The 18,754-nt window shown below is 44.6% G+C and overlaps 1 protein-coding gene across 1 annotated transcript in view; it reads right to left on the bottom strand.

Annotated features, from left to right (window-relative positions):
- Positions 1 to 18,754, bottom strand: part of MAPK8IP3 (mitogen-activated protein kinase 8 interacting protein 3) — a 67,946-nt gene that overhangs the window by 7,222 nt on the left and 41,970 nt on the right. Inside the window, 13 exon segments of the mRNA XM_032230860.1 lie at positions 632 to 780; positions 2,966 to 3,033; positions 3,628 to 3,708; positions 4,473 to 4,595; positions 5,410 to 5,596; positions 6,899 to 7,084; positions 8,677 to 8,842; positions 9,440 to 9,604; positions 10,519 to 10,614; positions 12,477 to 12,603; positions 15,566 to 15,736; positions 16,668 to 16,724; positions 18,002 to 18,132. Coding sequence (XP_032086751.1) covers positions 632 to 780; positions 2,966 to 3,033; positions 3,628 to 3,708; positions 4,473 to 4,595; positions 5,410 to 5,596; positions 6,899 to 7,084; positions 8,677 to 8,842; positions 9,440 to 9,604; positions 10,519 to 10,614; positions 12,477 to 12,603; positions 15,566 to 15,736; positions 16,668 to 16,724; positions 18,002 to 18,132 — 1,707 coding nt within the window.

Here is an 18,754-nt window from a genome sequence, read left to right on the forward strand (position 1 = left end):
GGAAGGGGTTGGGGGAGAAACAGAGACACCAAAATCTTACAGGATGCATCTGAAGCCCTGTGGGCACCCCTGTTTCAAGTGGTCTGATCCATAAAAGCTAAAAGGTAAAGATTCCTCTCGCACATATGTGCCAGTCGTTCCCAACTCTAGGGGGCGGTGCTCATCTCCGTTTCTAAGTCGAAGAGCCAGTGCTGTCCGAAGACATTCTCCGTGGTCATGTGGCCGGCATGACTCAACGCTGAAGGTGCATGGAACACTGTTACCTTCCCACCAAAGTGGTTCCTATTTTTCTATTTGCATTTTTTACGTGATTTCGAACTGCTAGGTTGGCAGAAGCTGGGACAAGTCACGGGGAGCTCCCTCTGTTACGCGGCGCTGGGGATTCGAACCACGAAACTGCTGACCTTTTTGATCAACACGCTTAGCGTCTTAGCCCCTGAGCCACCGTGTCCCTAAGAGCTTGTGTGTTCTTCTCTACAGTGATCACAACCTCTGGATTAGTTTCTGGCTGATTCACGTACCCTTATTGGTCAAAGTAAATTGAGCTTTTAGTATTCCCACGGAAAAGCAGAGAGCAGGACAGGCCCTCCTAAAGACAGCAATAGAACCCCAAATGAGATACTCCCGGTACCTCGATCTGCATTGTCTTTGGCTGGATGACATGGATTTTGTTCTTGTAGCCACACCACACCCTCTCGTACACCACAGCCATGCAACGGATGGAATGATGGGTGTGGCCTAGATCCATGAGATGGTAGTTGCTGAGGTCCCACTGGCCATCTAGAGGAAAATGGAAAGAGGAAGGGGGAGGAGAAGAGAAGAAGGAATGACTTGAGACTGGACTCCTCTGGAGCAGGGGTGTCAAACTCAAGGCCCAGGGGGAGCTTAGATCTGCGCTGAAAACATTGAAGCCCGCGGCGCCTCTGCCAGCAAAAAGCAGAGCTCGGGAGGGCCGTGCAACGGTCTCCTGCAGCAGTCTGCCAGCGAAAATGGAGACCGGGAGGACCGCATGCAGCTCAGGACTGCCCTGGGAGCGTGAGGGCTGGGCGAAGCACTTGCCCTCCAGTACCTGAGGCAGGGACAGCTAACCTTTCTCTCCTCACGTGCCGAAAGCATGTGCACGGGTACACCAACATCTATAATGCAATGTGCGTACACCACCACCACCCTGTGTGCACCCCTCCCTCTGCATATGCGCACATGACTCCCCTGTGCTCCCCCCGCCCCCGTGCATGCACATGCAACCCCCTGCATCCCGTTTTGGGCCTAGCAGGTCTCACTAAAGCCTCCTGAGACCAAAAATGGGGCTCAGGAGACACACGCCCCCCCCACCACACATCCTCATGCATCTCCCGCATGTGCGGCAGAGATCTGAAAATCAGCTGGCCGGCGGGAGGAGCACACGCATGCGTGGTGGAGCTCAGTTGGGGCGACGGCTCGTGTGATAGTGCTCCAGGTGCCATCTGTGGCACATGTGCCATAGGTTTGCCATCACGGGCCTAGGGCTCTGGACAGCCTGCACGACCGTCCGGGGGTCCTCTTGAGTGGCCTGAGAGGGATAGGAAGGCTCCTCTGGAGGATAAGGCTTTCGCACTCTCCCTGGTCTTGCCTTTCTCCTCCACTGGAGACAGTGGATTCCCCCAGGCCACCATAGATGCCCCCGACACAAGTGAGATGGCCACAGCCATCCTGCCTTCCCACCCCCAAGGTTAAACACAACCCTGATGCAGCCCTCCATGAAATCAAGTTTGACACCCCTGCTGTTGAAGAATCAGGCACTTCTGTGTTAAGAGTCACAGAACCCCTGAATTGAACAGATCCCTTTGGGTGACTGGATCCAACCTTGGCTTTAGGGATCTAGATGAAAGCGTCTCTAATACATGCTTCTCCACCCCTGGTTCAGCCAAGGAAGGAATTGGTGCAGTCAAACCGCCCAGATAGTACGAACTTTTTAAATATAGCTGAATTGGAATTTGTTTCCTTAAGGCCACTATTCCAGGCCCTGAGCTCTGGAAGCAGAATCCGATCTAGACCTACTGTATTTTTCGGAGTATAAGACGCCCTGAAGTATAAGACACACCTAGATTTTGGGGAGGAAAACAAGGGGAAAATATCTGCCTCTTTCTCCCAGCAATTTGCCTCCTTGCAACAAACAATACAGACAATATACACAGTTTGTAGTGTTATATTTCAGACTATACTTGTACAGATGCTGTTAAAATTGATGTGCTTTCTGGAAGTATAGTTATTCTCTGCTATTTAAAAGAATAGCGCTTTTTAAAACAATAGCACTGGGCCTCTTCAGATCAATCATTCATTTTAAAAAGCGTCTTCATTTTGTTAAGTTGTCTAGAACAATAATAAAGCAGTTTTAAAAAAATAAGTCTAATAATTTGAACATTCTATAGGCATTTATAGTTATTGACTTACCTTCTTGCAGCAAACAGCCTGATTAGCACAAGAAAAAAAAAACTGTCTCCCAGCAATTTGCCACATGAAGGAAACAGCAAGTTTCACTTTCAGTTTCTCCCGATCATCAGCTGTTTCAGGCTGCAGGGATTGCTGTAGCTTATTGAAGCCTCCGCAAGCCCCCGTTTGCTGCAAGAAGGTAAATTGCTGAGAGGCAGAGGCCAAAGGGTTGGGGCCGGTGGGTGAGTGGGGCTACATTCAGTGTATAAGACACACCCAAATTTTCACCCTCTCTTAGGGGGGAAAAAGGTGCATCTTATACTCCGAAAAATACAGTAAGTTAATATTTGAAGCTCTAAATAGGAGGTTACATATCCCAAATTTCTATGGGACACACCAAGATGTTCCCTGCCTGCTAGATTCTGCCAACTGCAGCGTTAAGCAGCCATGAGACAAGTCAATTTTGACAAGTGCATCCCCAAAACTAATGAATCCTAGTTAATTACTTTTTCCCATTTTTAGCAACCGGAGATCATTTATAGCAACTGACCCTTACCTTCTCCCCGGTGGAATATGGCAAGGGTCCCATCTGCCAGAGCCACAAGAACTCGCCCTTTCACATGCCTAAATAGAGAGAGGAGAGAGGAACATAGTTTTTGAAGTTACATGTACAAAATTTTTGAGGTGGAACGGAATGATGTGTATTTGAAAGTTCTGCAGTATGATAACCGTAGAAATTTGGCATCCTAAATATCTTACTTTTCAGTGAAAAATAACAGCAAAGTTCGCAATAGCAGTAATGCAGGGTATAATCTAGCTTTTTTGAGATTGGAGGTGGTATGTAAGAAACCAGCCAGAATCAGTCAGGTGAGTGTAGAAATTTGATAGATAGAAGAGAGCGAGAGGGAGAGAGAAGGAGAGAGAGGGAAGGAGAGAGAGAGAGAAAGAGAGATGAGAGAAAGAGAGGCAGAGAGAGAAAGAGAGAGATGAGAGAGAGCAATGAGAGAAAGAGAAATGAGAGAAAGAGAGAAAGGAGAAAGAGAGCGAGCTGAGAGAAAGAGAGATGAGAGAGAGAAAGAGAGATGAGAGAAAGAGAGAGAGAGACTAAATGCAAATATGCAAGCTATTATTCTTTTCACTTTATTTTAACAAGAAATATCATCCATCATTCCATACATATTTATCCATAAAAAAACCAAATTCATCTTGTCTACTTACACCAAACTTAGTACTGAATCCTTCAACTTGATGGAATGTAGGCACTTCTTCCAGTTTGATACTGCTGAGTGTACATACAGCCTGGCAGGAGGGAATATTAGACAGGATTAGGTTGACAGTAGAATGGCAGCCTCTGGATAATCTTCTTTGAGTTCAAAAGCTAAACAGGTTTGGGTCTGGTTGGAACTCCGATGGGAGCTCCTTGGCAAAAACCTCAGCTATAAGCCAGATCTGACATTGGAAAAAAAAGTTCTTAGAGTAAGCCAATGGCAAGTTGCCAAAAAACTACAAAGACTAAGAAATTGTCACAAATTGAGTCAACTAGAAGGTGAGCTTGCTTTTTGCCTAGTTAACACTGGGGTTTTTCAAATAGAGCAACTTTAAGATGTCTGCACTTCAACTCCCAGAATTCCCCAACCAGCATGAATTAAAGTCCATGCATCTTAAAGTCACCCAGTTGGCTTTTATTCCTAAGGGGAGACTAGAACTCATCTCCTGGTGGTTGGACCAAAGTCACCTAGTTGGCTTTCATGCCTAAGGCAGGACTAGAACTCACAATCTCCTGGTGGTTGGACCAAAGTCACCCAGTTGGCTTTAATGCCTAAGGTGAGACTAGAACTCACAATCTCTTGATGATTGGCCCAAACTCATCCATCTGGCTTTCATACCTAAGGTGGGAATAGAACTCACAATCGCCTAGTAACTGGCCCAAAGTCATTCAGCCGGCTTTCATGACTAAGGTGGGACTTGAACTCATGATTCAACTAGACCAAAGTGGCTCTCCCACTGAGATCTGATGGCATTAGTAATTGAAGGGCTGTGAAAACAAAACCTGAGATTCCTACCAGCCGTTCTGTGCTCCAAGCCACATGGTGGGGGCGGCACTGGTGGTAGCACCCACTGTATTGCCATTTGCCTCTTGATCTGGCACTGCCGTGCTCGATTCCGTTTTTGGATGTCCATTCTCACTGGCAGAAAAAAACATCCCTTTTTAAAGTGTCTGGTGGTACAGGGGGAAAAATGCTTTATACAGGTAATCCTCACAATTGGAACCAGAGTTTAGGTTGCTAAGCAAAGTAGTTCTTTAGTGAGTCATGGTCGATTCTATGACCTTTTTGCCGTGGTAGATAAAGTGAATCATTGCAGTTGTTATGCGAATCAAGCGGTTGTTAAGTGAATCTGGCCTCTCCCACTGATTTCGCTTGTAGGAAACCGGTTGCAAAGGTCGCGGATGGCTATCGGGTGACCCTGGGATGCTTCAACTGTCATGAATAAACTACTCAAACGGTTGTAAGTTGAGGATTACTTATACCTGGCCAAGCTTTTGTCAGAATATTCATGAACCGGAAGAGACATGGTAACAAGGTCAGCCAATGAATAAGGCTTAGTAGCAAGGTCAGCCAATGGGAGCTGAAACAGTTTGGCATCTAGGTGTGGCTTAGCTCTGAACAGCAACTAAGAGAGACTCATTCTCAGTATAGCCTGCCGGTGTTTGAACCTGCTTACAATCTCTCCCCACTACCACGTTGGAAGAATCTGCTGTTGGTATTGTACATTTATTCATGTGTTGTTATGTATATAAAGAAGTTAATGAAACCTGCTGAATCAGTTATCTCTGTGTGTGCTTTCTGGATTGGATTTTTGCAACAAACTCTGACAGCTTTGACCTTCTTTAACATGGCATTCTCTATTCCGCAACTGAATGCCCCTTTTCCATCTGTTCTAATTCGTTGCTGAGATCCTGGGACTTTCCAGGACAAGGACAAGCAACTCCTCTTTTACCTGCTCTGCCTTGCAGGTGCCTGAGCTGGAGTCGGATCGGTAAACACATGTTCTGTAAGGGGGCCAGTCCGGACGGGGGCTGGCTCCATTTCGTTCACACCGTTCTCTGGCACCTCCGTGGCTTCGGTGGCCTCCTCAGTGGACTGGGACGGATCGATCCTACCATTGCTGGTTGCAGTCACTTCATCTAAAGGCAGGATGGTGACATTAAAGATGAAGGAAAAGATGAACAAGAAGAGTGGTTACTTTTAACAGATATTGGTCCAGCAATTAACAGAGAAAATAGGCCCCAGCTCAAAAAAACACATCATAAATTTTAAAAGGCAAAATCATTCAGAGCTGCCGGGAGTCCCGTAGAATATAAATTTAAAAAATTAGGGTTGGTCACCTAGACAGCTAGATGTCTAGACTGGATTTGGCATTTTTATCTAACTATCAAATCAGATAGGCCGATGCGATTATCTGTTCCCAACAGTGTGAAGGGACAGCTGCTAGATCTTTAGCTGATGTTGGCCTTTATATGTCAATTGCTGAACAAATAATTCCCCCACCACTGTCAAACCATTCACTAAGGCTGCATTAACTATTACTATTAGTCTTCTCATCATTCATATCACCCATCTCCTCCCACTTATGACTGCAGGACTGTAACTTTATTGCTTGTATCCTTACAATGTTGTTTCCTGATTGTTTGTTTGTACCCTATGACTATCATTAAGTGTTGCACCTTATGATTCTTGACGAATGTATCTAGTCTTTTAATGTACACTGAAAGCATCTGCACCAAAGACGAATTCCTTGTGATGTCCAAATACACTTGGCCAAAAGAGAATTCTATTCTATTCTATCAAATTCTGCCTAAGAGGATGTTGTAATGTATTAATATAGCATGCATGCAGATCCAAGCGGGGAGGGGGGGTCTTTTGCAATTGACAGGTGGGGATTTATATTATTATTAAAACAATTTGGTAACTTGAAGGAAAATGAAAGACGATTTTAATTGTCATTTAATGGGGTTTCAATGAAGAAAAATAGAATCATTACTGAATTCCGCTTGCCAGTTAGAAAGATAAAAATCATATCAGAATACTGATAATCAAAAAGCACAATCTACTGCCACCCAATATTTATCCTGAATATTTCAATGGCCTTTTCCCCCCCTTCACTAAGATTATCCTGATTAAATCCAAACTCAGGGGATGGTTAGCTTAAACCCTGTGGAAGTTCAATTAGTCATTTGGGTTCAATTAATGGGTATAGTTGTCTTTTGCTTTCTTTTCCCCTCGATAGGCAGGAGACATTCATAATTTTATCCATGTGATAGTTCTGGACAGCAAGATTGTATTAAGTACTGAGCTATTTGAGGAATCTATTTTAATTCTGTACAGTTAAAGCCGTTCGAGTGAAAGAACCGTAAACAGGCTTAATTAAGTAAAAGCAAGATGAGGAAAAAAAAACCCAACTGCCCTTAAAACATTTGGAAACGTACTTTGTCCTTTATCCAACACGGGGGTGTCTCCACGGGAAGAGCAATTGCTACTAGGAACATTGCAACGAGTTGCGCAGCCAACTAAAGTGATGCCTGCTAAGACGCCATCTGTTCCCGAAGATTCCTCAGGATTCAAGTCCCTTTCCAGAAAGATTTCTCCAGGAGGATAATCCGTATCACAGGCCGCTGCAAAGATAGCAGGAGCAACAGCACTTAAACTTATATACCGCTTCACGGTGCTTTACAGCCCTCCCTAAGCGGTTTACAGAGTCAGCCTATTTGCCCTCAACAATCTGGGTCCTCATTTTACCCGCCTCGGAAGGTTGGGAGGCTGAATCAAGCTTGAGCTGATCAGGATCGAACTGCTGGCAGTCAGCGGAATTAGCCTGCAATACTGCATTTTAACCACTGCCCCCACTAGGGCTCCTAATAGCAATAGCAGACATATACCACTTCACAGTGCTCCCACAGCCCTCTCTAAGTGGTTTACAGAGTCAGCCTCTTGCCCTCAACAATCTGGGTTCTCATTTTACCAACCTCGGAAATATGGAAGGTTGAATCAACTTTGAGCTGGTGAGAATCAAACTCCTGGCAGTGGGCAGAGTTATCCTGCAATACTGCATTCTAACAACCACTGCACCACCATGGCTCTTATGATGGGGAAATAGAAGGCTTCGAGATCAGTGAGGCACATCCATTTGAAACATCATCATTGCTATCTTAGACTAGACTGTATTAAAAGCAAACTCCTTGGTATCGTAAGTAATCTTGGCCACTGGAAGATAAGTGGACTTCAACTCCCAGAATTCCCCAGCCAGCAGGCAAGGTCAGTGTGTCACATCCATGGAAAGCAATCTCAATGGTATTTTAAAGGTTCGGCAAATACTGTGAATTTAGCCCTGTGTATCACCACTTTTCCAGACAAAATACCCATTTAATTTCCAAAAGATTAGGATTTATATTTGGAAACAAGTGAGAATGGAAGTTACTTCATATTCAGGTTTTTAAAAAATCATCTCATCTCATAAGACAGGGTCTTATTTTCTTTTGACCCCCAAAATAAGCACTTGGCCTTATTTTCGGGGAGGTCTTATTATTCTTGAGGTGCAGGAGGTGGCGAGCGTGGTCACCTCATGGCTGCTGCTGTGTTGCAATATTTTCGGGGAGGGCTTATTTTTGGGGGAGGGATTGTTTTAGTGCATGCACTCAAAAGCTCGGCTTCCTGCGCATGCATTTAAATATTTTGGGGAGGTCTTATTTTCAGGCAACAGCTTATTTTAGCGCATGCACTCAAAAGCCCAATTGGGCTTATTATCCCAGGAGGGAAAACAGGGTTATGTCTAGCCAAACCAAATTTAGGCTTGGATAAGATGTTAGTGGATAAGCTAGTTTCCCTTTGACTTAACAAGTTTCCCTTGTGAAACTCTAAACATCATAACGACTAGGTCTTTTTTCCCCCAAAAGGAAAACTAACAGACACTAGACACCAAGTCCCAGCCTCCATATTAAATTTCAACCTTGCCCATATTGTGCTTTATGGAAGTAGAGGAACAGATTTTTTTAAATGAATGTTGATTCTAGACTGCTATGTTATTCTAAATGTACCTCTAATGAATTGCCAGCTTTGAAAGAAACCATTGAACATTTATGGACCAACACAGCTTTATCCACGACAGGGAATGACAAGCCTTTGTAAGCCTCCCAGAGTGGCCTTGTGGTGAGATGGGTGGCAAATAATATTTTTTTAAAAGAAGTCCCCAAGATCTGTCCTCACTTGCCTGGAATGCTGGAGATGCACAGGACGTGGGCGTTGCAAACTGTGAAATGATCCACCACCGTTCCTGGTTGGTTGGCATCGATGATAACCACTTTGCTAGTAGATAAGGTGCTAGTGAGGATCCAGACTCTACTGGATGTGGCATCCATCTCATGTAGTTCTTTGGTCTGCAAGGAGGCAAAAGGTAACGGGCACATGGCTGGGTGGAAAGTGAAGAGTGGGAAGTTGCACATTGCATCAGAACATCCCTTCCAGGACATAAAATGCAACGCGACTTTATCTTTCAGGAAGATATTGCTTTGTACTAATTATCCAGCCTAAAAAAAAATTCAAATTGTTTTATATGAATATATAAAGCTCTGGGGGGAAAAAACCCGAATGCCTACACAAGGGGTCGGCAACCTTAAACACTCAAAGAGCCATTTGGACCCGTTTCCCACAGAAAAGAAAACACCGGGAGCCACAAAACCCTTCCCTCGCCTGACTATTTCCTCAGCGACCACAGAACTAACATATGTAGTTGAATTAAACATTTATTCTTCTGAAACTTTTCTTTCCTTGGATTTAACCATGGTTGACCTACTGGGGGGTTGAAAAACGCAATAAATCACGCGCCAGCAGTTGTCGCACATTGGCAGTGGTGACGCATATTTTGAGCAATAGGGAGCCGCAGCAGAGGGATGAAAGAGCCACATGCGGCTCCAGAGCCGTGGGGTGCTGACTCCTGGCCGACACATATGAACAGAGTCAGCTGTACGCCCAACCTTTTTCTTCTCTGGAGAGGTGTGATTGCTCTTCGTATTCTCTCCTTCCGTCTCTCGATCACAGGTTAGTGGGTCACATCCCGGATCAGGCTTTTGACCATTTGCAACCTCCGGTTCCACTCCAGGCTTCCAGCCGGTCAAATTTACACCAGCTGCACACCATAACTGTTAACAGAAAGGAGAAAACATGGGAGATCTAATGCAGGCTTTTTTTTCTCCTGCACCGGTGGGCCAATACGTCCATACTCTGGGGTTCGCAACAATGAGAGGAATAGTATCACAGTGAAATGCTTGAAGAGGGGACATGATAGAGGGGACGTAGTAGCAGCGTTCCAATATCTCAGGGGCTGCCACAAAGAAGAGGGAGTCAAGCTATTCTCCAAACCACCTGAAGGCAAGAGAAGAAGCAATGGGTGGAAACTAATCAAAGAGAAAAGCAACCTAGAACTAAGGAGAAATTTCCTGGCAGTGTGGAATGGCTTGCCTTCAGAAGTTGTGGGTGCTCCATCACTGAAGGCTTTCAAGAAGATACTGGACAGCCACTTGTCTGGAATAGTAGAGGGTCCCCTGCTTGAGCAAGGGGTTGGACTAGAAGACCTCCTAGACCCCTTCTAACTCTTTTATTCTGTTATTCTATTATTCTGAGTCAACCTATTTTCCAAAGCACCTGAGGGCAGGACAAAAAACAATGGATAGAAACTAATCAAGGAGAGAAGCAACTTAGAACTAAGGAGAAATTTCCTGACAGGGAGGACAATTAACCAGTGGAACAATTTGCCTCCAGAAGTTGTAAATGGTCCAACACTGGATGTTTTTAAGAAGAGATTGGACAGTCATTTGTTTGAAGTGGCATAGGCCTGTTCATATTACGGCACAGGGTCTCCTGCTTGAGCAGGGGGATGGACTAGAAGACCTCCAAAGTCCCTTCTGATTTTATTCTGATTGGTTGATAGATGCAAAGTCTTCTAAAAGTGTGATTTTAAAAGAGTGATTCTAAAAGATTTCCACCCATCAGTGACCTGAAGGGTGGAAATCTTCCCACTGTAAGAAGGGGAAAAATTGTCAATGATTGACATTACCTTCATGGTAGGATCCTTCTCCACTAGGGGGCGACAGTAAACAGGCACAGGGACATTTTTCATCCGATTATCTTCTTGGCCACCGTTGGGACTCAACTGTTGGGGATGAAGAGACAGCACAGTTCATTCTTGACACACAGCTGTGAGTTTCTATGGCAAGAAAGTTGCTGGAGGTTTTGGGAAATGTTGATTCTCGTCATCTTCAGGTAAGAAACTTAACCAGGTGAATTGTACTCCCATCTTACTAGAGAGATAAATGGAAGAAAATTGACCAAAGAAGTGAAGTTGCTATTTTAAATATGCTTTCTAGTAAGCTCCACTGAAGGAAGTGGGATCCTGAACCACCACCATTAGTAAGTATGGACTGTACATTGCTTAAAATAAGGAAATAATGAACAAAACATTAGGCTTTTATCGAAGTCCAAAATTTTGTGGTTTGGCAGAAAAGCATGATCTTCAGTTTTGCCGTGTTTGAACACAGAATTTTGCTTTTGGAGCCCAAATATACACAAACACACACACTTATTAAATCAACCTGAATCAATCAATCTATTTCAAAATGAAGAATTTTTTTTTCACTGAATTTTCTGGACTGTATATACAGCCTGTTAACGTGGAGCCCTGGTGGCACAGTGGTTAGAATGCAGTATTGCAGGCTAACTCTGCTCATAGTCTGGAGTTCGATCCTGACCAGCTGAAGGTTGACTCAGTCTTCTTCCATCCTTACGAGGTTGGTAAAAGGAAGACCAGATTGTTGGGGGCAACATGCTGGCATTGTAGATAGTGCTGTAAAGCATTGTGGGGGTCGTATATAACTCATCTGCACCTCTATGACTGTCTTGCTTGGCTCTGCAACCCAACAAAACAGACACAGACTTCAGAGGATAATTAGAACTGCAAAAGAAATAATTGCTACCAACCTGCCTTCCATTGAGGACTGGACGCTGCATGAGTAAAAAAGAGGGCCGTGAAAATATCTACAGACCACTCTCATCCTGGACACACATTGTTTCAACTCCTACACTCAAAATAAGGCTATAGAACACTGCACACCAGAACAACTAGACACAAGGACAGTTTTTCCCCTGAACGCCATCACTCTGCTAAACAAATAATTCCCTCAACACTGTCAAACTATTCACTAAGGCTGCATTACTATTAATCTTTTCATCATTCCTTTCACCCATCTCCTCCCACTTATGACTGTATGACTAACTTTGCTGCTTGTATCCTTATGGTTTATATTTATTATTTCCTAGTATGATTTGATTGCTTATTTGTACCCTGTGACTATCATTAAGTGTTGTACCTTATGATTCTTGACGAATGTATCTTTTCTTTTTGTGTACACTGAGAGCATCTGCACCAAAGACAAATTCCTGTGTGTCCAATCCCACTTGGCCAATAAAGAATTCTATTCTATTCTATTCTATTTTGTGCTATTGCTGTTACAATCATTTATAATGTACTGTATTGAGAGTAAAGGATTGGGAATAACAAAAAGGAATCAGTGTGGAAAGGGAACAACGCACTTCCTGCCCAGAAGGGCTCTGCTGACACATCTCCCTAATTGTCACATCTTCCTGTCCAAGGAAGATTGTGCTTCAACCTCAATAATACGCAGGCAAACAATCGATACAAACTCAAGGTAAACTGCTCCAAACTCGATTGCAGAAAATACGACTTCAGCAATAGAGGGGTCAACGCCTGGAATGCTCTACCTGACTCCGTTGTTACATCCTCAAACCCCCCACAGCTTCAACCTCAAACTGTCTACCTTGGACCTCACCCCATTCCTAAGAGGTCCATAAAGGGGGCGTGCATAAGCCCACCAGCATGCCTTCTGTCCCTGTCCTACTGTCCCCATTTATCTGTATTTACTTCCTTTGTTCATGTTTATGTTCATACCTCTACTTGTTATCTTGTACATGTTTGACAAACAAACAAACAAGAATTACCTGTTTGTATTTGGCTGGCAGGCTCCACCCACAGGCCTGTAAGCGGCCATCATCATTCCGGACGTGTTCGCGGACTTGACGGTATTGCTCTCGCTTCTGCTCACGACGTGCCGATGATGTGCAGTCACTGAAGAGAGAAGGATCAGGAGGAAGACAAGGAGAGACCATGAGGATGAGGAAAAGTCCCACAGCAGTAGGCAGAGGGGGAAAAATCCAGTACAGGAAGTCCTGTAATGGAGCCTGTCCTTACCTCTCACGGTCCTAAAGCCCGCCGTCATTTGACCAACCTGATTTTATCTTTTATTTCAGTGGTCGTTGAGCCCCTTTAAACCTGCATGGACAGCAGATGGATGGATGCGACTTCCAAGACAGAAATATTTGTCAGGCCTGCAGCGGTTCCTTTAAGAATCTTTGGCCTGCCACACTCTCTCTTCTAGCTTCATCTTTAGTATGCATATTCATTAAGGGGGGGGGAATACCAAGGGGTAGAATGTGTTGTTTTCAAAATAAAAAAATCCTTTCTAGAAGCTCAAAGTTCTTCTTTGTCTCCGCATCTTTGCACCTGACCGGAACCAGCTGGGTGGAGATGCCAGCATGGAAAAAGAAGATTGGACCATGTGATGGATTTGTGGGTGTGGGGACAAGATCATGAACTTTCAACTGGGTGGAATCCCAGGAAGTTTTCTAGAATTGGGATTCCACAGTACGATGCCAACATGTCTGATTTATTAAATTGGAACTTTAAGGATCGTTTTGCCATGGACTCTGATTTAATTCTACATGATACTTGAAATGCTGACAATATCACAATGAGGTCCTAGTTCTTTAACTCTGCCATAGAATTTCCTGCACAGCAAACTGATCAGCAGCAGTCATGTGCCAAACTATTTAATTCAACATTAACAGGCAATATTTTAGCACTCTTTGCATTTCTCCCAAGAATCCAGCATCTATACCAGTGATGGCGGACTTTTTCGGCACCGAGTGCCCAAACCGGAACATATGCATGCACCAGAGTGCCAGAAACCTGAAGGACAGATGGCCGGTGTGCATGTGTGCGCTGGCCAGCTGGACTTCAGGTTTTTGTCGCTCTGGTGCACGTGAAGACCAGCTGGCACACGCCGGAAACCTGGAGAGCAGTTGGCGACGGCATGTGTGACTCTTCATGCCACCTCTGGTATGCGTGCCATAAGTTCACCATCACGGATCTATGCCTTTCATGCATATCGTGGACCTCACCCCATTCCTGAGAGGTCCATAAAGGGGTCGTGCATAAACGCACAAGCGTGCCTACCGTCCCTGTTTTACTATCCCCGTTTATCTCTATTTACTTCTTTTGTTCGTGTTTATATTCATACCCATGCTTGTTATTTTGTACATGTTTTGACAAACAGACAAACAAACAAAATTATTTGGGACTAGATAAAATTTCCTCTCTTCTTTGCAAACCTATTCCTCTGTGTACATTACCTAAATGCAATATTAGTAAGAAAAATTAGCTTTTTCCCCTCTTTTTAAATGTTCTGTTCTGCACTTAAATCTAATAGGAGGAAGTGGGTGATGTTTATTTGTTTAATAGCATATAATAAACCATAATGAACAATCTCCAACAGTGGGCTTCTAGCCAACTGTGGAACGGGCAAGCTCTGCTGACATCCTATCAGCATGAATTCTCAAAAACAGCATGAGGTTGGAAGAACCTATTTCCCGATCAAACAAATATTATTAAAAAACCTAAGCTTTACGAATTACGTGAAAGTTTGTTTTTTAGTTGACACCACTCCCCAAAATAAGACTTCCCCAGATAATAAGTCCAATCAGGCTTTTGAGAGTATGTGCTAAAATAAGCCCTCCCCCCAAAATATTTAAGCGCATGCGCAGCCGGTCCATGCCATTTCCTTGAGAAGGAAGGGGGGAATATGCCCCATGCACCCAGTGGCAGGTTCTGGATCCTGGTGCAATCGGTACGGTGCGACGGTGCCTGCCGTCCATCCCATGGATGTGGAAGTGCCAAAGAGCTCACATACAGGTAAGGAGGGCAAGCGGGTAGATGGGCCCTCTGGAGCACCGTAGCAGAACGGTACCCGGTGCTCCCAGCAGGCACCGGTACGCCCGTACCAGGGCATACCACCTGCAACACACTACTGCATGTGCCCTACATGCACTGCCATCCACGCGGAACAGCCTCATGGAGGCCACTCCCACATATCCTAGCTACCGCGCCCCTTCTCTTAGTGGCAGCCGCAAAAAGAGCAGCAGGCCCAGCAATGCTAGGGCTGGCAAGAGTGTGCCAGAAATAGAGACAGAACTTCCAGCCCTCCCTTATACACAATGCCCGTTCATTGCATTGCTGAAAATCTGCTATTACACAAAGTTTGCTGATAGTTGCATAGCTTACAATAGCTCACGGCACTCAGATCAGGTCAGCCCAGCATCTAACGAACAGAGAGTGAGCTAACAGTCCTTCTGGCTCCCTCTTATGGCCGATTGAGGAAAAACAGCAACCAATCACATTTTACAGTATGACTTAAGGAAGCAGGTACAACATTGTTACATGATTTATATATTGCCAACCCAACCGTTAGAATTATATTCCTAACAAGGTGATCCGCAAGCCGCGGGCCAAGGTCAAGGGGCTCCTGCACCTCCAAAATAATAAGACTGCCCCGAAAATAAGATCAAGCTTATTTCGAGGGTCAAACGAAAATAAGACCCTGTCTTATTTTGGGGAAAACACGGTGGGCATAAATTGTGCTATCGTATTTTTCCCAAAATAAGACCCAACTGGAAAATAAGCCCCAGCATGATTTTTCAGGATGCACTTAATAAAAGCCCTACCGCGAATATAAGCCCCAGTTAAAATCATCAGCTAGGTGGACCCATTTGGTACCGTATTTCCCACCCCAAATAAAGCTCTAACCAGAAAATAAACTCTAATGTGTCTTTTGGAGCAAAACTTAATATAAAACCTGGTCCTATTTTCAGGGAAATACGGTATCAGACTCCTCCTGTTTTTTGTTTTTTTTTGCTACCCTAGTTTAACTCAGTTCTTCTACAAAAGCACCCAACTGCTGAGGAGCCAAACTTACTCATCTGGGAAAAACTCAAGAGTTCGGTTCCCGGCAGAGATTTGACACAGGGTGTGACTGCGACGCTGGCTTAATCCAGCTGCTGTGGGAGATTTGTAGTGGATGTTGACTGATGGGTAGCTCCTTTTTGCTGGTGGAGGGCTGGAGGAGGAACTGAACAATCGGCTGAAGCTGGGGAGGGAGAGAGAATGCAGACAGAATAAAGGCAAGGTGTTATGAATTCCAAATCTGGCACATTCCCTGCTCAAAACAGGCCTTGGGCAGTGTAGGTCTTCTTTGAGGCTCTTCAAGGAAGCTTCCCCACTTGCTTGCTTAGGCATTGGCAGATGCTGTCTTAAATTAGCACCTGTATTTTAAATGCAAACTAGGAAATAACCAGCCACGAAAACTGACCTGTGCGAATCTTTGGTTTATTAACTGTGTATACTCAAAATAAGCAGAGAACCTAACCCATTATCAATAAGATAAGATGATTTGCACTTGACGTCATTCCTCCTCAGTCTTTATTATATGCCTACATAAAGGTTGTTAGAACCCTCCTTAGGAGAGCAAAGCCTGAGGCTTCTCCCCAATGCTATTCAGGGAGCCATTTGCAAAAAAAGGCTGCTGTCAGGGTTTTAAGGGATGCCTTAATTAAATCATGAGCCTCGAGCCAAGCTTCAAAAGAAATCCAGTTATTTATTAGGCGCTTATGTCTGTAGTTACCCAAGAGAAGGCAGCTCTGACCCCACATAATTTACAGCCCCAGTCATGACCCTGTGTCCCCCTCCACCCAAGGTGAGTCATTAATCACATTCGCCAATGGGGCAATTTCACGGGTTGTAGAGACCACTCCCCTCCAGCTGCTGTAAGTAACCCTGGGATACAGCTTTGAGAGAGGTAAGTCTGGAATGTGCACCTGTCTTTTGCTGCTGTGCCATTTCATTGGTTTCCCATCCCTCCTTTCCTATGGCAACTCTAAAGCAGGCAAGGGATGCTTTGCGAGTTGACAGCTGCCTTTACAGATTATAAATGCCAAATAATTTGGATACTATACTGCAAGAATATCCTATGCACCTGAATCTCTTTGCTGAACATCTCACAAGTAAGCACTGCTACTTACAATTGCCAAATGGTGGATTTTTTCTTCTCCTGAACGGAAGGATGTTCTCGGGAGGCTCTGCAGATGAACAGAAATGGAAGATTTAGAAATGGCAGATGACAAAAAGAGGTATTGCCTATCCTTCCATCACTGGGTAGAGTCACACATTCAGCTGATTTTCTGGTGGTCACAATGACCCTTCCCGCTGCTATTTATTCCTTTAAATGCCTTGCCTAAAAGAAGGAGGTAGCCTCACTAGATGTGCAGGTGTAAAACATCTCCTCTCCAAGTACAGCAGTGTTTCTCAAAAACTTGGCAACTTTACTGGCTGGGGAATTTTGGGAATTGAATTCCACCCATCTTAAAGTTGCCGAAGTGGAGAAACACTGAAGTAGAGGATCAAAAAGGAGAAAATTGGGACAAGAGCCCAGTTTGGCATCATTCTCTGCTGAATTATATCATCTGTATGTTGTGTTTCACCTTATTGATGAAAGTTTACCTATGGTTACCCGCTGACTAGTCACAGCCCCCAACATAGCACAGCTTGACCAACTAAGAAGTCTATATCCCCATAAATGCTACTTTCTATTTGCAACTTTCCCAGACAGCTTCTGACAAGCCGAATCAATGGGAGAAGCTGAACTTGATTAATGATGGCATAATTCACTTAACCACTGCAGTGATTCACTTACAAAGGAGGTCGTAAAATCAGATGAGGCTCATTTAACAATCACCATGCTTAGCCATGGAAGCTCTGGACCTAATCGTGGTTGTAAGGATAAGAAATACTTGTAGCTCAGTTTCGGCAGTTATGGAAGCCACTGCTTGCTTCAGATACAAATCAGTGCAATGTGTATAGCACTAGCACCTAGACTTATATACCACTTCATAGGGCTTTTACAGCTCTCTCTAAGCAGTTTCACTGAGTCAGCATATTGCCTCCAAAAATTTATTGACCTCGGAAGGATGGAAGGCTGAGTCAACTTTGAGCCAGTCAGGATTGAACTCATGGGAATGGGCAGACTTAAGTCTGCAATGCTGCATTCTAACCACTGCGCACCATAGAAGGGAGGGAGGGAGGGAGGAAGTAAGTAAGAGCAATAGCACTTAGACTTATATACTGCTTCATGGTGCCCTACAGCCCTCTCTAAGAGGTCAGCCTCTTGCCCCCCAACAATCTGGATCCTCATTTTATCGACCTGGGAAGGATGGGAGGCTGAGTCAATCTTGAGCTGGTCAGAATCGAACTCCTGGCAGTGGGCAAAGTTATCCTGCAATACCGCCATTAACATTTTTTTAAAAAAAAAAAAACCTCACCCACCTCTAATACTGCAACCGAAGAAGCTCATGCTCACCTGATCATCTCCGTCCACCGGACAGCCTCCTGCAGTTCCATCAACCTTTCTTTGTACTGGTTGCGTTCCATCAGGACACGAGCCATCTCCACCCGGGTGAAGCGCCTTCTCTGAGCAATGGGGATGTTGTCCTGCAGGGGGGAGGAGGAGGACTTCAACCCATGGGAAATGGAAGGGGAAGGAGATTAGTACAACACCAAAGAAGGAAGTTAAAAAACATCAGTTCCCTTTGACTTTTCTCTTAATCCCACCCTCCCAGGAACGGATTATTACTTGTAGGTTCTGAAAATTTGCTCCAAACCTATTCGGAAGAAACTAGCATTTATTTAACTACAAATTTAACTACGAGGCAGAAATGTTTATCTATCGTGTTTCCCCAAAAATAAGACAGGGTCTAATTTTCTTTTGACCCCCGAAATAAGTGTTTGGCCTTATTTTTTTTGGGGGGGGTGTCTTATTATTTTTGAGGTGCAGGAGGCGGCAAGTCACCTCATGACTGCTGCTGTGTTGCACGTCGCTGGGCCTGCCCCTCTTTTTGCCGTGGTCATTAGTGTGATAGAAGTGGCGCAGTGGCTAGGGTTTCAGGAAAGCCATCAAGTAAGGGCATGTGGGGTACATGTGGCATGTTTCCCCTCACTTTTGCCCCCTCCAACCTTGCCTCCTTACCTCGTGTTGTTTGTGGGGCAAGCAACCAGAGGAAATGGTGGGACCGGCTTCCTGCATTTGCATTTAAATCTTTTCGGGGAGGGCTTA

This window comes from Thamnophis elegans, chromosome 14 (genome assembly GCF_009769535.1).
Source record: "Thamnophis elegans isolate rThaEle1 chromosome 14, rThaEle1.pri, whole genome shotgun sequence".
Classification (NCBI taxonomy): Eukaryota; Metazoa; Chordata; class Lepidosauria; order Squamata; family Colubridae; genus Thamnophis; species Thamnophis elegans.